We start from the raw sequence: 19460 nt of genomic DNA, 5'->3' as shown, positions 1-19460 counted from the left end.
TCTTCACATTCACCTCTTCTGCCTCCTTCAGTTCTTTTTAATTTCTTCCTTGAATTCCAACAACAGTTTTTCAAATTGTCCCACTACATACCCTGAAAACCCTCACAACTGAATTCAGGTTTATTTTTTTTAGATTTATTTTATTTATGCATACAAGAGCTGGGGTGCAGGCCAGAGGTGCAGGGGGTGAGAGGATTCGCCAGAGACAGAGTGGCAGACTGATTGAAATACGCTGACAGAGTGGCAGACTGACTGAAATACACCGCTGAAGGGAGCAGCAGGTGAGACAGGAGAGGTCTGTTGCGCCATGTGTGTTGCTCCCTGGCCGGCTGGGGATCGAACTTGTGCTGCAGAGGCTGCGGATTGCTTCACAGTGCTCTGCTTAACCCCTTGTGCCACCAGGGAGACCCAGAATTCAGGTTTCTTACATGTGGCCATCCATCCCAGCCCTTCAGGAGCTCTTTGTCCTGCCCATCCTTTCCTCATCTACCTGGCAAAGTCCTGTGCATTTATCAAATTTCAGTTCAATAATCTCCCCTGTGTGAAGTCACTCATGACCCATATTTTTAGATTTTATCACATTTTATAACAGTTGGTTCTCAAGTGGGGAGTCATTTTGCTCTACTTCATCCTGGGCATATTAGGCAATGTCTAGAAGTCATTTTTTTAAGATTTATTTTATTTGTATATGTACACAGAACTGGGGTGCAGGCCGGAGGTGCAGGTGGTGAGAGCATTCCTAAGAGACAGAGTGGGGAGCAGAACAGGTGGATTGACTTAAATACACTGCTGAAGGCAGCAGCAGGCAAAAATGTCTGCCATGCCATGTGGGTCAGCTCCCTGGCCAGGGATCGAAATCATGCCACAGTGGCTGGCGATAGCATGATAGCACTGAGACTTTAACCCCTGTACCATCAAGAAGGCCCCAATCATTTTTTTTTTTTTCATCATCAAGACTGCTGGGAAGGAGTGGGGACTGTGCCTACTGGCATCAGGTAAGGTGAGGCCAGGATTCTGCTAAACCTACAAAGCATAGAGCACACAGAACAGCCCCCAATGGTGAGGAATGATCTTCCCCAAAATGTGCATAGTGCTGAGGCTGAGGAAACCCACTGCACTTTAATTGTCTTTTCACTTGACTGTCCTGTTAAACTGTGATCTCCCCAAGATCAGACCTCTGTCTCTTCATCTAGACATGTCTAGCATCTCACAAAGGGCAGGCTTGATAAAAAGTAAGACCTCAATTACATTTGATGGGAAAAAATGGATAGGGAATTACAGAATGAGTTGAAAATACTATATTAAAGAATTTTTTGAGACAAAAATATTGACATTTTTCTCTCCATACCTTTTTCTAATATTGAATGACTAAACCAATAAAAAATAAAAAGGACTTCCATAAAATTCCATCACTTTATTCTGTTATATTCACCACTCAAAATCTTTTTCTTGGTGGACATTTGGAACTCTGTGCTACGAGTTTAAGCAAATGTTCCTAGACAAATGAAATGACATCTAACTCTGTTTTAAACCTAAATGTTACTGCTTTATAGAAGATTATTCCTTTGCCTGGAATAAACACATTGAATTGGGAGAAAATGTGCAAATTAATCATATGCAGAGAGCTCATTTGCAACGTGTGAGCTCCATGGGGTGATTTAAATATTTCAGGATTTTAGAGACACAGTGTGTGTTTATGCCCTGAATACACTGAGTACAGGTGACAACCTTAGCATAACCAACTACCCAATTACTTGAACAGCAAAGGATGGGAGGCAGGAATTGCTGATGTCACTGCTCATATGTCAGTGTCAAGCAAGAGGGATAGTAATATTAATTAATGAGCTAAGTTGACAGCTCTATGCCACACAGCATTCGCACAGCTACTTTTCTAGAAGAACAGCCAGAGAAAATGATTACTCTGGCCCCTGGTGGCTGATTAGACCTCTTTGGCCACAGCATTCATCAACACTAATGTTGACGTATCCAAGTATCCAAAGTTCACCCCAACTTGCAGATCCTTTTAGGACAGAGCTACCCCACCTTATTCTCTGTTCTGTGCCCCATTACACTTCTCCTAGTCCAGTGCTTTCAAATATGGCAAAATTAAAATCAGCTTTAGGAGTACTTCTCTCCCTACTTCTCTTACTGAAAAATTGCTCCCAGGAACCTGCCCCCCCAACCTATCCTTGTCTCTTCTCCAAGTACTGGCCTTTTTATTGATTTTTCATGTTAATTTTTTATCAGGGTTGTAGCCCAATCTTTCCCATCAGACCAAGGAACTTAATATTCATGCTACAAAACTGAGTTGAAAATGAATGCTTGATTAAAAGCAAGGTAATCCCATCATCCAATTCAGATTTCATGCTCCATACACTTTGATGATGGAGAGGTGTTGATTTCTCAAGTGGTAAGTCTTGAGGGTAGGAATTGGTTTTAGAATATACTGTAACTGTTTCTTCACTTGAAAGTGAATCCTTTCTGACTGTCCTTTATAAACCCTTTCTTTTTCTTTCTTTTTTTTAAAGATTTATTTATTTAGGCATACAAGAACTGGGGTTCAGGCTAGAGGTGTGGGGGGTGAGAGGATTCACCAGAGACAGAGACAGAATGCAGAGCAGAACGGGCAGATCTACTGAAATACACTGCTGAGGGGAGCAGCAGGCGAGACAGGAGAGGTCTGCTGTACCATGTGGGTAGCCCCCTGGCCAGCAGGGTATTGAACTGTGTTGCAGAGGCTGAGGGTGTGTTGTGTCTTAACCCCATGTGCCACCAGGGAGGCCCCCTTTCTGGTTTATCAGATTCTGTGATGTCTTGAGAGGAAAGCTGTACCCGAGCAGCCTAGGTTTGAATTGCCTGTCTGGGAACTGTTCACTGTGTGGCTAAGAGTGAGTCAAATTATTTTTTTTAGGATTTTATTATTTATGCATACAAGAACTGAGGTGTAGGCCAGAGTTAGGCAGGGGGTGAGAGGATCCACCAGAGAGAATGGGGAGCAGAACAGGCAGATCTACTGAAATACACTGCTGAGGGGAGCAATGGGAGAAGCAGGGGAGGTCATCTGTGCTATATGGGTTGCTCCCTGGCTGGGGATCTAACTCGTGCTGCAGTGGTTGGCTATCACTTGATAGTGCTGTGTCTTTAACCCCTACATCACCAGGGAGGCCCTAGTGAGTCAAATTATTTTATTCTTCTGTGTTCCATTCACCTCATAAATTGAGGAACCATTGCCTGTTGGGATATTGCAATCTACTCTATGTGATTTTTTTTTTGAAAAATAAATGAATATTTGCAAAAAGCTCAGACTTTTTCTAACCAATATTTGTATTGAGTAAATGTTAGATTTTTAAGAACAAAACAGGAACAAACAACGTATTTGTAGTGTATTAATTCCAAGGACACTGTTTTTTGTTTTTGTTTTTTGTTTTTTTTTCGTTTTTTTTTTAGCAGCAATCTAGCTATGGAGAAAGCTACAATATTACTGTTTCCCAGATTCCATTTTGAGAGCAAATTAAGCACATGTTGGTTCAAGTTTCATGGCGGGGCCCACAATGTAGATTTTGGAAGCCTGAGGCAGGAAACTTTCTGAACAGCCTAGATTAACAGATTAAGCTTGCCAGTGCAAATGGTGAATTCCAGGCATGCTTGGGGCTGCCTTTCCCAAGTCTAGATTTAGCTTCCATGATAGCTTTCCTGCCATGATAAGATGATGTTAAATCACACAAGAATTCACTGGCAATCTCAGGTAGGCATCCTCAGCCCCTTGTGCCACCTCCCTCCAAACAACAGTTCTATTATCTCCCCAGAGCTGATGAGTTCAACTGCAAAGCCAGGTCAGTCCCCAGTGGCCCATATTCTCATTTCTTAAACTTCCACTCCCTGTTTCCTGCAATGCTGCCTTTGGAAAGTGGCTGCACTGGCACATCTGATTCCTCAACCTAACTCACCTTTTTCAGCTTCACCACGCCCTCCTGTGTTTCATAGTCCGTTGTGATTTCAAACAGCTCCATACCATCTCCATCAACAATATTGTATGTGACTAAACCATTTTCTCCAATGTCTGGGTCTTTAGCCTTCACTCTTCCTACTTCCTCCCCAGGGACAGCTGCTTCTGACACAGACATCTGGTATACGCCTGGAAGAAGAAGACATCTATTTTTATTCTCCCTTCTATTCAACAGCTGTATGCCTTGAGATTTCATTGAATCCCAATAAATTTCTCAAAGGATTTGAAATTGAACTTTCTATCGATTAAAAACATGAAATAAGCAAATGGATGAGAAGGAGACCCCACATGGCCTGCTTGTCAAAGAAATGCATTTTCCAAAAGATGATGAAACAATATTGGGGTCCAGGGTGATACGGTAGGGTCACCTCCCATATGTTACAAAGGAAAGCAGTGTTCAGTTATGTTTCCCATCAGGAAATGATAGAAGATATTCAAGAAGCCAAAACTTCCTGCAGGTCTTCGCGCTGGCCCAGAGTTAATTCTAAGGCTCACAGATGGCACTGCCAGTGCCCAGAATAAAAGCCTTCTCTGCTTTAGAGCCTTCCACATCTCCATATTTATTTTAAAATTAAACACAAATTTTATCCTTCAAGGACCTTTTTAACTCTATATTTGACTCTCTTCTTACTTTACTTCTTCACCAATCAAACAAGCACTGCCTTATCTGCAAGGTTTTCCTCAGTGTGGCTCTTTAATATATATTCATTTCATATTTATGGGGGACCTAATATGGACCAAGTCCTATCCTAGCCCCTGGAGATGGAGACTCATTTACAAATGAAACCATCTAGATTCCTCTCTTAATGAGGAACACTAAAGAAAAAGACCCCAAATGTATACATACTCTGATGTCACTGCCACAAAGAAGAAAAATACATTAGGGTGAGGAGTAGAGAGTATGAGGACATAATAGCGAGTGTGTGTTTGAGTGTGTATGTGTGTGATGTTCTGTGTTGGAATGGGTGTCTGAGAGTGTGTTGTGTGGTATGAATCTGTGTGCATAAGCGTGTACAGGAATATGTGAAAAGTATGTTTGGCACATGTAGGAGTGTGAGTGCATGTTGATGTGCAGTCTGTGTTAAGTACTTGTGTGAAATGGACAAAAAGAGAGAGAGATTGGTTTTGAGCAGGTGATCAGAGAGACAAACACCTTCCGAAGAAGGCATCTGAGCTCCTCTGAGGGAACTGAGCAAGTGATTATCTGAGTATCCCTGGATAAAAATCACAGACAAAGGCATCAGCAAAGGGCTAAACTCCTGAACTGGGAACACACAGCAAACATACAGAATAGCGAGACAAGAAGAGGAGGCAGAAAGACAGCCCTCTGTTATGCATAAGGACAGGTAGGCAGAGTGGGGTCCAACTGGGTCAAAAAGAAAAGATTTAGTGGGAAGCCTCAAAGGGTTTCAGTAGGAAAGTGAGATTGGAGATGATCTTATTAGCATATTCACACTTTAAGAAAATTCTGTGTGAAACAACATGGACATACAAAGGGTGGAGCCCTCGCCTCCCAGGCTGAGTCATCTTAGCCAAGTTACTTCATCTCTTTTAGTTTCCCCTGATGCAGATTTTATCAGTTTCAATTCTCAGTCTTTATTTATCTATATTATTTGGCTTTCAATACTTTCCATGTGGACCCATAGTCAATTTAATTACTTCATGTCATTCATACTGAAGGACAATTGGGAGGTAGGAATCACCAGATAATTATCAGTTTAAATGGAGTTTTAAGTACAGCTGCTATCAGATGTTTTTTTTCTAAATGGCATTCAAGTTCATGGCTAGGAAACTGGTATCTGCACAGTGGCAATGTAACTGCACCATAGCATTGTGTGTGAGCAAAGGCATTAATGACTGTCTGCTAGTAATTCTGCTTGGCCTTTTCTTCTGGCACAGCAGAGCATTTTATAGTGTGGATAATGAAGCATGCAGGTTTTTAGAGTGTTATATGAGTCTTCAGCTTATTGGGAATACTAAACCATGTGCCTCACTAGGTAAAGCAGTTTTTCTTTATCTCCTTTGGGGGGACCCTGTGAAAACTGGTTGTTGCTTTGCAATCCTCTATCTCAACTTCTCCTTGCATTGCTTGCTGCCTTTGGATTCCTTTAAGTGACCATCATACCTTTTTGAGGCCATACTTGTTGGCTCCTTTATTCCCTCATTTGCAAAAAGTTCCATCTCTCTGGCAATAAGCTCACAAGCTCTTCCAGCTATTCCCTGAATCTAAAGAAGAAGGCACTTTCAATGAGTGACTGGTATTGGAGCAGCACCAACATCACTGCCTGTGTCTGTACCAACACATACATATTTGTACTCAAATGCTGGCTTTGCTACATTCTGAGGCCACTTATTGCACCTTTCATGGAACCCAGTTTTATCTGCAAAATGTAAGCTCATATAGAGATGTGTAACAGTAGTGATGATTCATTAAATGACTGTAGTTGTGATTATGATTATTGATAACAACCCTCTGAGATCTTTTTTTATCTTTTTATTTTCTTCAGTAGTAACCCAATACATTTTGTAGAAAGCCATAATCCTCCACATAGTAATGGCTAACATTTGTTGACAACTTACTTACGCTGGTATCACTAAGAATTTGTAATGGCTCATTTAGTTCTAATAGCACCCAATTAATTAGGCCAAATACAAGATGGTATTTTCCCAAAATGGTCAAAATGATACTTTTCATCCCACATGCTTTCCCTTCAACATGACTTTGTGTAGGCCTTCCATCGAAAGGTGGGGTCTATCAGAAGTTGACTTAGGTTTTGAACAGTCTTATGTGACTTCCACAGGCAGTACAGTTTCTGCTTGGTGTTCTTGGGACTCCTGCTTTCTGTACTTATCTGGGCTACTCCATGGAGAGGCTCACACAGAGAGGACCCAGCATTCAACAATGAGCCATCTTGGAAGTGGATCCTATAGTCCCTATCAAGCGGTCCACAGTTGATGCAAAGGAAACAGAGATAAGCTCTTTTGCCCAAACTGCAGACTCATGACAAAAACAAAAAAAGTATTATTGTTTTACTTTATTTTTTTTAAATGTATTGATTTTTTGTCTTTTTTTTTTCCAGATTTATTTATTTATTTATTTATACAAGCGCTGGGTACAGTCAGAAGCACGGGAGGGTGAGAGATTTCACCAGAGCCAGAGTGGAGAGCAGAGCAGGCAGACTGATGAAGTACACTGCTGACGTGAGCACAGGCGGCAGGAGAGGTCTGCGCGCCATGTGGGACCCTCACCCAGCGGCCGGGGAACAAACCATCGCTGCAGAGGCTGCAGGCAGCTTTGCAACCCAGCACTCAACCGCTGTGCAACCGGGGAGACCCAAAAGTATTATTGTTTTAAACCACAATGTTTGGGAAAAGTCTGTTACAAAGCTGATAAGTGATTCAGGTGTACTGTTATACCAGGTTAGAAATGAGAACACTGAGACAGAGAAATGTTAATTAATTACTAGATATTATCCCTAGGATCCAGCAAAATGCCTAGCAAAATGGATGTCCTGCTTCCAGCATCATAGAGCCTTTTACATCTCCTTTCTCCTACTACCTCTACTCTGCCTTCAGCTTTTTGTCATTGTTATCTTGGTTTGGTTCTCATGGATATAAAAAACCTCCATTTTTCTACACTTATTCTTGAAATTTGCTAAGGCAAAAAAGGGTCATAGAAGACAGAGCTGGTTGTGACACCAGTGAAAAGTGAACGCCAAGCCCATCTACTTACTCTGTGGAAACTTTGGTGGATTGTCATTGACATCGGTCAGTGTGATCGTCACTTTGGTTGTCCCTGAGAGTCCACCCATGTGCCCTCCCATGTCCTTGGCCTGGATCACCACGTGGTACTCCTCCTTGGCTTCCCTGTCCATGTTGGGAAGGGCTGTTCTGATGATACCTGGGCAGGTGAACAGGAAAATCACACATATTCATTTATTAAATAAAAAGGTCTGGTCACACACACAAAGCAAAGATGAATAAGATAGCATCTGTCTTCACAAAAGGGTCTCTTCAACATAATTAAAATCAAAAGCAGCCAATCCTGAAGCATCCATCATATAGATGTATCTTCCAGCAAATCACTAATCCTGCATTCAAATTATTTCTATTTTAAATATTGCACTGAGAGTCAAGTAATCTTATTATCCTCAGATATAAGCCTTAAAGATCTAAAAACTTAAGTATTTGAGGGTGTACTTCATGAATGTCCATGACTCAACCCATGCTTTTGGACTATCAGCAGTCTCTTGAAAATCTATATCTGCATGGGATTCTTACAAACATTTCTATGGTCCACATTAAGTTAAAAGTAGTAGGAGGCATATATTTCACACACTACATTGCAGTGTTAATATTCTTTTTTTTAAAGATTTATTGTATTTATGCATACAAGAACTGGTTATACAAGAACTGGGGTACAGGCCAGAAGTGTGGGGGCGTGATAGGATTCACCAGAGACAGAGTGGGGAACAGAACAGGCAGACTGACTTAAATACACTGCTGAGGGGAGCAGCAGGCGAGTCAGGAGAGGTCTGCTGTGCTATGTGGGTAGCTCCCTTGCCAAGGATCGAACTCATGCTACAGTGGCTGCAGACAGCTTCATAGGTTGAGTCTTAACCCCTTGCACCTTACGGCCTACCTTGAGGGCTTGGATTCGATCCCCAGCTAAGACCCACATGACATAGCAGACCTCTCCCCTCAGCAGTGTATTTCAGTCAATCCCTTGTTCTGCTCCCCACTCTGTCTCTGCTGAATTCTTTCACCCCTCACTCCTCTGGCCTACACCCCCATTCTACACAAAAATAAATAAATAAGTAAATAAATAAAATCTTTTAAAAATTCTCTTGGAAACATGCACAAGCTTTTGCTTTCTGTCAATACAGTAACTTTTTTTTTTAAGATTTATTTATTTATTTATACAAGCACTGGGTACAGTCAGAAGCACGGGAGGGTGAGAGACTTCACCAGAGCCAGAGTGGGGAGCAGAGCAGGTAGACTGATGAAGTACACTTTTGAGGGGAGCAGTGGGCACGGCAGGAGAGGTCTTCACGCCATGTGGGACCCGCGCTGGCAGCCAGGGATCTAACTGGCACTGCAGAGGCTGCGGGCAGCTTCACAGCCCAGCGCTCAACCACTGCGCCACCAGGGGAGGCCCAACATTATTATTGGAAACATAAAGAAAGACAGCGAGAGCCTTAAGCCCTTGCCCTTCTCTTCCCCTCCACTTCTGTGTGTTCTCACCAACACCCTTGAACTCTCTTGGATGTCATTTTTGTTGTCTGTTGAAGAACTTTGTGGGTTCAAATCAGTGATTTCTAAATCTGAGTCCCTGAGATAGAAGGTCGCAACTTCACCAGTTTTTAACATCTCAAACGTTGAGATAAAATCCCACATTAATTTGGAGAAAGCCAAATGGTAAATGCCTTTAATAAAATCAGAGCAAGCAGATTCATAAATTATATCCTGAAGCAAGACAGATACAAATAAATGATAACATAGGTAACTGGAAATTATCCCTAGCTCATCTGATTGGCAGATTATCTGATTGGCAGATTATCTAAAATTTGATAAGATTTAAATATTATAGTATTGGGAATTATTTGCAAACATCTTTAAGATATGTGGGTTATATTGTAGGAAAATAAGAATTTTTGGGATAAGGTTGTATGGAATAGCAGTTTTATAGGATTTCAGTGAATCATATTTGGGATAAATGAAGTGAAACATCTGGGTTTGGATTGGTTGTTGCATCTGTTCACCTTCTGCTTTGCTACTTGTTTTCTGTGGAGATGCGCAGAGCTTTCTGTGTGGATGTGAATCCCCACTGGGAATGCATGAGCTCAGGGAAGAGACTGGGAACGTGCTGTCTCCCGAACACCCCTGAACGTTCACACCTGCTCCCACCACCTGCCCCGTGGGCTGCAAGACTTTGAGAGATGCTGCTTTTTATATCTGCCTTCAAGCTCTATGACCTCTTAATTTGGATCCACAGTTGAATTTTAAGACACAATTTTAAGATGAAAGTTTTATTTTAATACCATATTTGTTATTGTGACATGGCAAAGCACAGGCAGAAAAAATCATAATATATGATATCTATAATAAGCTGTTTTTCCTTAAAATCTTCTTTCCATTCATTTGATTGTAACTACCTGCCAGGCACAGGCATAGTGTCATGTCCTAGCAATCACCTGCCAAGGGGCCCTTCTGGAGCATCAGGAAGGTTTAGTGAGCAGACCTGGCTCCATGTTTGTAAACAGATCAGAAGGTCATTCCACAGTACCTGTCTGTGCTTCCACCGAAAAGTAGGGCTGTCCTTCCAGGATGCTATACACTAGCTTGGCGCTGTTTCCATAGGTGGGGTCATCTGCATCTGAAGCCGTCACCTGGATCACTGATGTTCCTTAAAATTGAAATAAATCCATCAGTGACACACCATCAGCTTTTCAAATCATATTCTAGTTTACAAAGTTTCAACACAAAATTAAAAACTGAGTACTTCACAATATTTCAACATGTACTTTTTCCTGTGGTTGAGGTAGAAAATAATCCTCCCCCCCTTATTTTATAACCCCATAGCTTAAAAATGTACTTTCCTTATCTATGATACATCTCTCTATGTTTGTTGTTTAAAATAACAATATGAACATCACTGCAACAAGATTATAAGACCCATGCAATTGAAATGTTCAGTACTTCAAATAATTAAATAAAAACCTTCCCAAAGAGTATAATAAAGGATAATTAATGATGAATTGCTTTTCATGAAAGGACAGAGCACTGTCTTCCATCTACAGCAGAGCAATAAATACATCATTTTATTGTTGCTTTGCTTGTAATAAAATGGCTGCTAATACTACATTTTAATTAATTTATGGTTATAAATACTGTGCAGAATGTCATTCCCTACTGACATGAAAATTGCATCTTCCCACCTCTAACAGGCTTGGTAGTCAAATAAGAGAAACCACCAATAGACATCTGGTGAGATCCAAGGCGAGCACTTGTGGGTCAGGATAAAAGGAAACCTCAACATATTTTTCTTAGCACAATCTCTGTTCCTTGCTGGTCACGAGTTCCTGAGCATTAGAATGGGGGAGTCTCAGGCACTGTTTGAGGAGCATCCCATATATTCTGCCACTGCCCTCTTGAGAGACATTTTTCTGCATCCACTGTGCTTGTGAGATAGTATGTGTGAGAGGTGTGAAGTTCTGCAATCCATTTAGCAAAGCGGGTTATTTCCAGAGTCAGGAGTCCAAGCTCTACAGCAAACCACCAAACCCAAGTTTTTTCTGTGATATTTTCAGCACAGATTTCAAGGTCAGTGTGGGAGGCAAGGAGCCCCTGAAAGCCCTTTCCTTGACCAGGTCGTCAGTGATTTTTCATATGGTGTAGGAGTAAACCTCGCTCTTTTCTAATGAACTGTGCCCATACAATCAGGCACTATTCTAGGTAGTAGGTTTAGAAAGAGAATATGTTCTCCTAAATACCATTGTGGGATAGCTAAGGAAATGATTATTTTTTTTTATACTTAAGTTGCTACTAGAACTCCATTAAGCCCATTATAATTCTTTATATTTTACAGTTCTATAATGAGGTTCAAAAATAGAAGGAGGTAAGATGTTGTCTGAACTCATCAACCCAGTGATGATCCAACCCAGTACCATCTGACAACAGACTCTACTTTACAGGCCATGATACCCAAACATGTTTGGCTGTTACCCAAATATCAAGGAGCTGCCCAAGTAAGAAGCAATGGAAATTTCCCTGAAGCATCAGTTTTGGTGACTCGTCTTTCTCCCCCTGGCTGAGTACCTGACGTCACTGTCCTCTATTTATGGAATTATTTGATGTCTCTATTTCTTATTAGAATCCCCAGCCAAATTCCAAGAGACTGGGCAAGGAAAGGGGAAGAGCAGAAGGTGAGAAAAGGATCAGCCAGGCTTTCATAAAGATCTTAGGGCTTTAGGGTCACTGCGACATCTAACTCTTGAGCAAGTAATTTCTATTCATGGTGCTTGGTTTTCCCATTTGTAAAATGAGTGGTTTGGCCCTAATGATGCTTAAAAATTCATCTGAGCTCTAAATCTCTAACTGATCTAACTAGACTCACTCTCCCCGCAGAACAGCCCTGTTCACTGTCTAAAAGACAAACCTGTCTTAATATGAAGCCTGTTTCTCAAAAGACTGTAACCACAAGTGTTCTTTACAAAGCCAAACAAAAATAAGTACCAGGAGGAGGTGGCCAGTTGAAGAACTCTTCAGAGCACCACCCTTTCACAATGCAAAGTATCTTTAAACAGGATGAAAAGACATACCCACTTCTGAATTATTCTAGTAGATGGTGACATAGTGTCATGTTTAAGTGTGCATTCTGGACCCACTTAATAACTCATATAACCTTGGATAAATTGGTTAACCTGTTTCTGGCTTGGATTTCTCATCTGTAAAATATGTCAAATAGGATCGACCTCATCACAAAGATGAATCACTGCAAAAATTAAATGCAATAGTGCATGTAAATCATTAATTAGCACGGTTCCCACACGTAGCACATATTGCTGCTAATTTTATGTATTGAACACCAACATGCTCTAGTGACTGCACACCTATAACCTCTAATCTTGTAAGACAGAAATGGCTACTTCCATTTTACAGAGGAGGAAGGTAAGGCTAGAAGAACAGGCTTAACTCGTTCCAAGTCACACACTGCCAATGAGTGTGCAAAGCAGGATTCCCTGCATTCGATCACGTTTGTCCCAGTCTCCACACCTTGAATTTGTTAAGTGAGATTTTACAACCTCAAGTCCATTTTAAATATTTGAAACTTGAGCTACACATAGGAAATGTTTTCATTTGTTATTTTGCCACAGGAGAGACAACATACGAGCTACTCCTTCATTTGGGAGAATGGGGACAGGCCCACCCACCCGCAGACGACACTGCAGGCAGAGTCGTACGCACCCACGTTGGACCTCTCGGGCACATTGGCGTGATAGGTCTCATGCAGGAACTCGGGAGGGTTGTCATTAATATCCTGGACCTTGACGATGAATTCCGACGGCGGCTCCAGCGGCCGGTTGGTGTCCCTGTCCACGGCCTGCGCCATCAGAGTGTATTGGGCTCTCTCCTCTCGGTCCAATGTCTTGGTGGCATGAATGTTCCCTGATTTGTCATCAATCACAAAAATGGTTCCGGCTCCTTCACCTGAGAGAATGTATTTAATGTTCCCATCACCAGAGTCAATATCGGAATGAAGCTAGAAAAAGAGAAATGGAGATTTGTAATTCCAGGAGGGAAACAATGGAGAGAATGAAACTCTCTTACATGCTGTTTGCTAGAAGGTGAGGTTTGTGTGTGAACACAAATATACACACACGGTTCTCATCCCATTTTACAAATGAAGAAAGGGGATTTTAGAAAGATAATTGCTTTGGTCAAAGTCACAGAGCTGGGAGCAGTGAAGCCAGGTTGCAAAAACTATTTTTGAAAATTCTGATTCATGTTACCTGCTCTCGTGCATATATGCACATATACAAAAACACATACATACATATATAAATAGATATTAGTTGTCTATAAATAGATAATAGATATTAGTTATTAATATAGATATTAGATATTAGTTATTATGCATCTATTAAAAATAAAAAGCAAGCACTTATACAGTAGATCCTTTTAGTTCTGATTTTTGTTTCTTCCTGAGCAGAGAACCATTATTACCAGTTTCTTATAAATTCTCCAAGACAAATCCATTGCATTCGTAAAAATATCTTTAACGGATATGTAAGAACTTTAGCTTGTTTTTACACAATAAAGTACACATATCACTTTCCCCCTTGTTTTTTTTCAACAGTAAATTCAGGTGCCCCTTCTACAGGTACATGGAGATCTGTCTCATTCATTGTTTAGATGAATGAATGAATCATTCATATGATTTAGCAGTCCCCTTCCAAAGGACATAGGCTTATATCCAGGCCATTGTTAGTAGGAACAATCCATTGATCAGTCCTGTTCAGGAGACCTGCTGTGTGTGGAGTATAAGGATCAGGGCTGTGGCCTGCCTGGAAGAGGTTCCCATTCTAAGTTATCAAAAACATGGGGTAGTTGGGTGGGGTGATACTTAGGCAGCTTCTTGGCCCATTGCAAGAAGCTTAAACATTGTTGGTTTTTCCCTCCTTTTATTAAATGCAGAAAAATGATGGCACTTTGCTGTATCCACAATTGACAGGGCCAGGAAATCACCCAATTCTCCAGCTGCGCATACTTTCTGCCCTGACTCCACTCTGCATTTTGTAAAACGGGACTCTCCCAAAGACCACATCCATTGTCTTATAGCAATAACCTTCTCAGCCTCCTTAGTTGTCCAATCTCAGTTTCTTCAGCTTTTATCTTAATCTGACTTCCTCTGCCCTCATTATTCCCTTTATGTGAAAAGATAAGCATTCCTTTCACCACTTCAGTCTAACAGACTTCAAGAGTCATCAAGTGGGTAAAAAGTCCTTGGTTCCACCTACTAAATAAGAAAAACTGATATAAACTACAAAGCTTTAGTCCAACAGCATATATAATACTAATAATACTTATTAGTGGTATCATTTAACATTATTAATGTCATTTAAATATTAATATTAATGCTATTTAAATTATTATGATGATTATGAAACAGGCCTGAAGGGCCTGCCCAGAATCACGAAGTAAGATTGAATTTAATGCTTTTAATTTTTTTTTTTACGTTGATTCAGTTTCCCAAAAAAATACCTCATTGATTTGTAGCACCTTAGTGGAACACCAAATATTTCAGCTCAGAGGGATACTTTTAGGCACAAATTACAAAGACCATTATGTTTTGAGCCCCTCGTGTTTCTTAGGAAGAGTAAACAAAAAAACCCATATTTTCCTTCTGAATTTGCTATTCATAACATGTTTTGTGCCATCACAAAACTTGTGTGTTTTGTGTTTCTCATGCATAAGGTAGCTTATAAGTAAAATGTAAAGCCAATTGATGCCTCTGATGAACTGTCCCTAATTTCAAACAAGTCTTTACATGTTTCATTTCTATAAGAACCTGCACTCTCTTTCCCTGCCGCTCCTCTCTCCCTTCCCAGCAAAGGTTTGTCATTGCTTATTTTCCTGCTTCAGACCTAGCAGGAGTTAGGGCTCACTCATGTGAATGAGGGACAAGGATAATTCTTGCTCTGCTTGGGAGTGCCAAGAAAACAAATGTTTCTAGCTCCCTTCCTATATTACATATGCATTGACAAGTCTCTGGAAAATTAAATAGATAATAGCAGGAAAAAATTTGAAAGATGTATGGCTCATCACTTCTGTCTTCTTTGCTTTCGGATTTGAAAGTTGTATATAAATTCCTTTTCTTACAAAGTGGGAAGGGCGCTCAGTGAATGATCGTGGAGGATTGTGGCTGCCTTGGATGTGGGTGAGGGCATGTGCATCGGAGGAGCTCTGCTCCCCGGCCTGTGAATCACATGTAGTGTTGTCGACCACTGTTACCTTATTTAAAACCAAACCAAACAAAAGCTAGAGGCGAACAAAAATAAATTCCTTTTCTTTTCCTGTTCGGCAAAGATGATGTACAACTGACAGCAATATTTATTAGTTTCCACCCAAAAGCAGTTTGGGAAGCCATTCAGTGCTATTGAGGGAGCCAGGGCAGAGGCTTTCCAGAGCCAATTCCTAACTCCAAAGACGGATGGCTTCCCCTCTGCAGAGCACAGCGTGATAGAAGCTGTGTTTCCTACAAGAAATCGCAAAGTCCATGCTTTGCCAAATTCCACTTTTTCAGAGCATCTTAAAGCACTCAACCTTGAATGTCATCAAATCAAAGGTTATTAGGGAGCAAGTCAGGCATTCTAGTGCCCTATTTACGGGGAACTGCACATTAGCATGATCTCAAAAGGAAGACCCATAGGATCCTTCTTTCTTTCTTTTCTCCCCATCCGACCTGACAACTGACTCATCCTCATGTGCATAGGTTTAAAAAACAAACAAATATCGTCCACCACTTCCTATCCCCCTGTTCCCGATGCTCCCTTTTAGTAGGCATGGCAACTGCTCGCCACGGAGATGCTGAAATGCTGAAATGGCTCTCCGGCCCTCTGCAGCCCCTCTCTCTCACGCGCATGCTGCTCCCCACTGAGACAGTCCCCAAAGCAGAGGCTCTATTTTCTCCGAACAATTCAGGCACAGCTCTCCACATTGTTCAAGCCACACAGCCCCTGCCATGGCTGAAGTCCTGTCTTCCTCCCTGGGCACTGAGCCCATCTCCTGCATGCAGGGAATGCTACATGCCATTTATTTCCCTGTGTTCCCACTTTCCAAGTCCACTTCTATTTGGGGTCTAATCTTTCCATTTGGGGTATAAGTGAATGAAGGTCCTTTGGTACATCTCTTCCAAAAGATACATCTTCACCCTGAACAGTGTTCTGGAGACACTTCATACGCACCTTCTCCATCCATGTCACTTGCATAAATTTGGGATAATGTTCTCACAATAAAGGGGCAACTGAGACAGCTTCATTGGAATCCCCGAGGCTCAGAAATCCACACCCCTCAGATCACAAGTGATTATCATGTTCTCCATGAGATCTTCCCTCATCCCTTCCAAACCTCACAATCACTTTTATTGAATTTTTTCATTATCCTACTCGTTATTTTAGTGTGGGGGGAGTTTTTTTTGTTTGATTGTTTTATTGAGTAATAATTAATGGAAAAAATTATGTTGGTTTGGGGGTATATAACACAATACGTTGTTTCATATTGTTTGAGGTCAAGCATTATTTTAGCCTAATGTGCCATTTACCTAACTCAGCAACTGCTTGTAATCATAAGCTTTTTCTTCCGCCTATGAACACCTATCTCCTTGTAGCTCATGTCCCTTAGCACTGTTTACCCAGTGTTTCACCATCAGTGATCATGGATAGTCAGGCTTTCAAATATACCTTAAACTCTCTTTTCATGCTTGCACATATTTGCAGGACATGTACAGAAGCTGAGGAGGGCCAGGCCTCTCAAACCATTCCAATCGGTTTTGCAGCCCTAAGCCAAAGCAGAGAAGACCCTGCCCATGTGTCTTAGGGACACATCCATTCATCTTCCCCAAAGGCTTCCCCAAAGCAGGGTTCAGTCCCAGGACTTGGGGATACCAGGTTGGCTGCTCCTGACAGCAAACAATGTGAGAGGGAGACAGGTGAGTAAACTGACACAATGCAACACAAAAGGGAAAGCTCTAACACAACAAGCACAGAGGGTCATGAGGGGCATCCGGTGGGGGTGAGGGTGTGGGTGTGGGAATCCCCCAGTTGGAGAGCAGTTAAATATGTATAACAGCCCTCTCCATTCAGTAGAAAATTGTGCCGCTATTAAAAAACATAGTGTTTAGGGGCCTCCTGGTGGCGCAAGGGGTTAAGCACCACACTATGAAGCAATCCACAGCCTCTGCAGCATGAGTTCAATTCCCGGCCACCCAGGGAACAACCCATATGGCGTGGCAGACCTCTCTTGGCCCACCCGCTGCTCCCCTCAGCAGTGTGTTTCAGTCAATCTGCCTGTTCTGTTCCCTGCTCTGACTCTGGTGAATCCTCTCACCCCCCGCATCTCTGGCCTATACCCCAGCTCTTGTATGCATGTATAAATAAATCTTTAAAAAACCAAAACAAAACAAAACGTAGTGTTTATGGTATAATATGAAGTAGAAAACAGACATCTTTTTCACTTGCATAACTCTATGCTTTAAAGGTAAAAATGAATGATGTGAAATATATATATACAATTAAAAAAAAATCTATCTAAAAAAGTAAAATTAAAAAAAAAAAAACTATCTTAAAAAAAAGTAAAAATAATTTTCTCCCAGTCAGTGGGGTATCTCTTTGTTTTGGTTAATGTCTCTTTTGCTGTACAGAAGCTCTTTAATTTGATGTTTATCTTTTCCTTCATGATGTAAAAATATATATAAAATACAATAAAATAACAAATTAATTAAAATATTTTGCCAATTAAAAAAAGTAAAAATAAAAAAGGCTGAATGAAGTTTGTACGAACATTGATTTTACAGATTTACTGGTTAGTCAGACCAGTAATGCTTTCACTCCTTGGTTGCTCTGGCCTGACGCTACTGTGGGGGCCTTGAGAGACGCAAGTAAGTGTTGAGCAGCAACTGCTTACCCTGCCCACCAGCACAGGGTCGGGCCCTGTGTACTCCTCGATCACGAAGAACTGGTTCCAGACCCAGCCTCGCTTGGAGCGCTGCAGCACCTGCCCCTCCTTGCCCTTCTCGTGGTGCCCGTGGAACGAAGGTCGCAGGTGGCCCCGTCGCTCCATGGTGAAGGCCTGGCTGTGGCACAGCATGCCCAGGCACACCAGGGCGGCTTGTAAACAGTAGTTCTCCTTCATTTTTGGTTACGTGGTAGGCACAGGAGAATGTGGCTGTCACCCCTTCCACCAACCGTGTGGCGACCCGGCCGGTGGTGGCCTCCCAGACGTCAGGCAGACCTGGCTTGGAGTGGAATGTCTCTGCTGGCTGAGCGCATCCCGTCAGGGCTGCCCACTTTCCCGGTCGGCTTCTGAGGGTAGAAGAAAAGGTCAGGTTAGCTGCGGTACCTTCCACTTTGTGTCAATGCCCTCCCCTAGACATTGCCCACTTTAGACCAGGCGAGCACTTGGTTGGGGCCTTGAGGAGGCAGAGGGGTAGGAAATAGACCCTGATCTTGTGGATTCCCCAGCCACCCTTGTTCTCAGGATTTTGCTTGGCACCCAAAGTTGCTGCTGGTTAAGCTAAATGTGGAGTCAGGCAGGGCAAAAGTCTGGGTATGAGGATATCTGCTGAAAACAGCAGGCAGACATTATGGCCAGATTAGCATCACCTTGAGAGGAAGTGAAGTGTTAACAGGGACTAGGGATAGGATGATTTGATGAACAGTAACAATGGAGCCCCCCATTGTTGTTGTGAATAGGAAGCCCCTATTCACTCCCTGTTAGCTTGTGCCAGACTGTTATGCATCCCCAGTACACATCCCGACCATGCACATTCCTCCACACATTCCTCCAAGAACTTGCCCACCTTCCCTGAATCTGATACCAAATAAATGTGAGACGGGCCCAGAAATTGGTGCAGTATCTCCAGAGATGTAGCCCCTCTAGATCTCTCTCTCTCTCTCTCTACTTGGACCTTGAGTTGTTTATCCTCCATCCCCCACTGCTACCAAAGTTGCCACCCCATCAGGCAACAGGTGGGTAGGAAATAGCTCCTGATCTCTTCCAGCTGCTTGGCTTGGTGGGTGAGATAATACACAAGACCCCTCAAGGTCTACCAAGGGGGCAAGTATGTGCACCCTGGCTTTCAGCTTTTGCCACTTACCACCTGTGGGTTTTGGATAAGTATTTTGACTTCATTGAGCATAAATAAACACATTCATTTGTGAAATGAGGATGAGAA

The 19460-nt window shown here is 42.0% G+C and overlaps 1 protein-coding gene across 1 annotated transcript in view; it reads right to left on the bottom strand.

Moving 5' to 3' along the window:
- Positions 1-18418, bottom strand: part of CDH11 (cadherin 11) — a gene marked incomplete at its 5' end in the record, with an annotated part of 48851 nt that extends 30433 nt beyond the window's left edge. Inside the window, 5 exons of the mRNA XM_084257110.1 lie at positions 3948-4135; positions 7740-7907; positions 10293-10412; positions 12974-13268; positions 18191-18418. Coding sequence (XP_084113236.1) covers positions 3948-4135; positions 7740-7907; positions 10293-10412; positions 12974-13268; positions 18191-18418 — 999 coding nt within the window. The remainder of the gene's footprint in view (positions 1-3947; positions 4136-7739; positions 7908-10292; positions 10413-12973; positions 13269-18190) is intronic.
- Positions 18419-19460: the final 1042 nt, after the last annotated feature.

The sequence above is a fragment of the Talpa europaea genome (genome assembly GCF_964194135.1).
Source record: "Talpa europaea genome assembly, chromosome: 16".
NCBI classification, from domain to species: domain Eukaryota; kingdom Metazoa; phylum Chordata; class Mammalia; order Eulipotyphla; family Talpidae; genus Talpa; species Talpa europaea.
The sequence above is the reverse complement of the archived record's forward strand: the minus strand, read 5'-3'. Positions and strand labels throughout refer to the sequence as shown.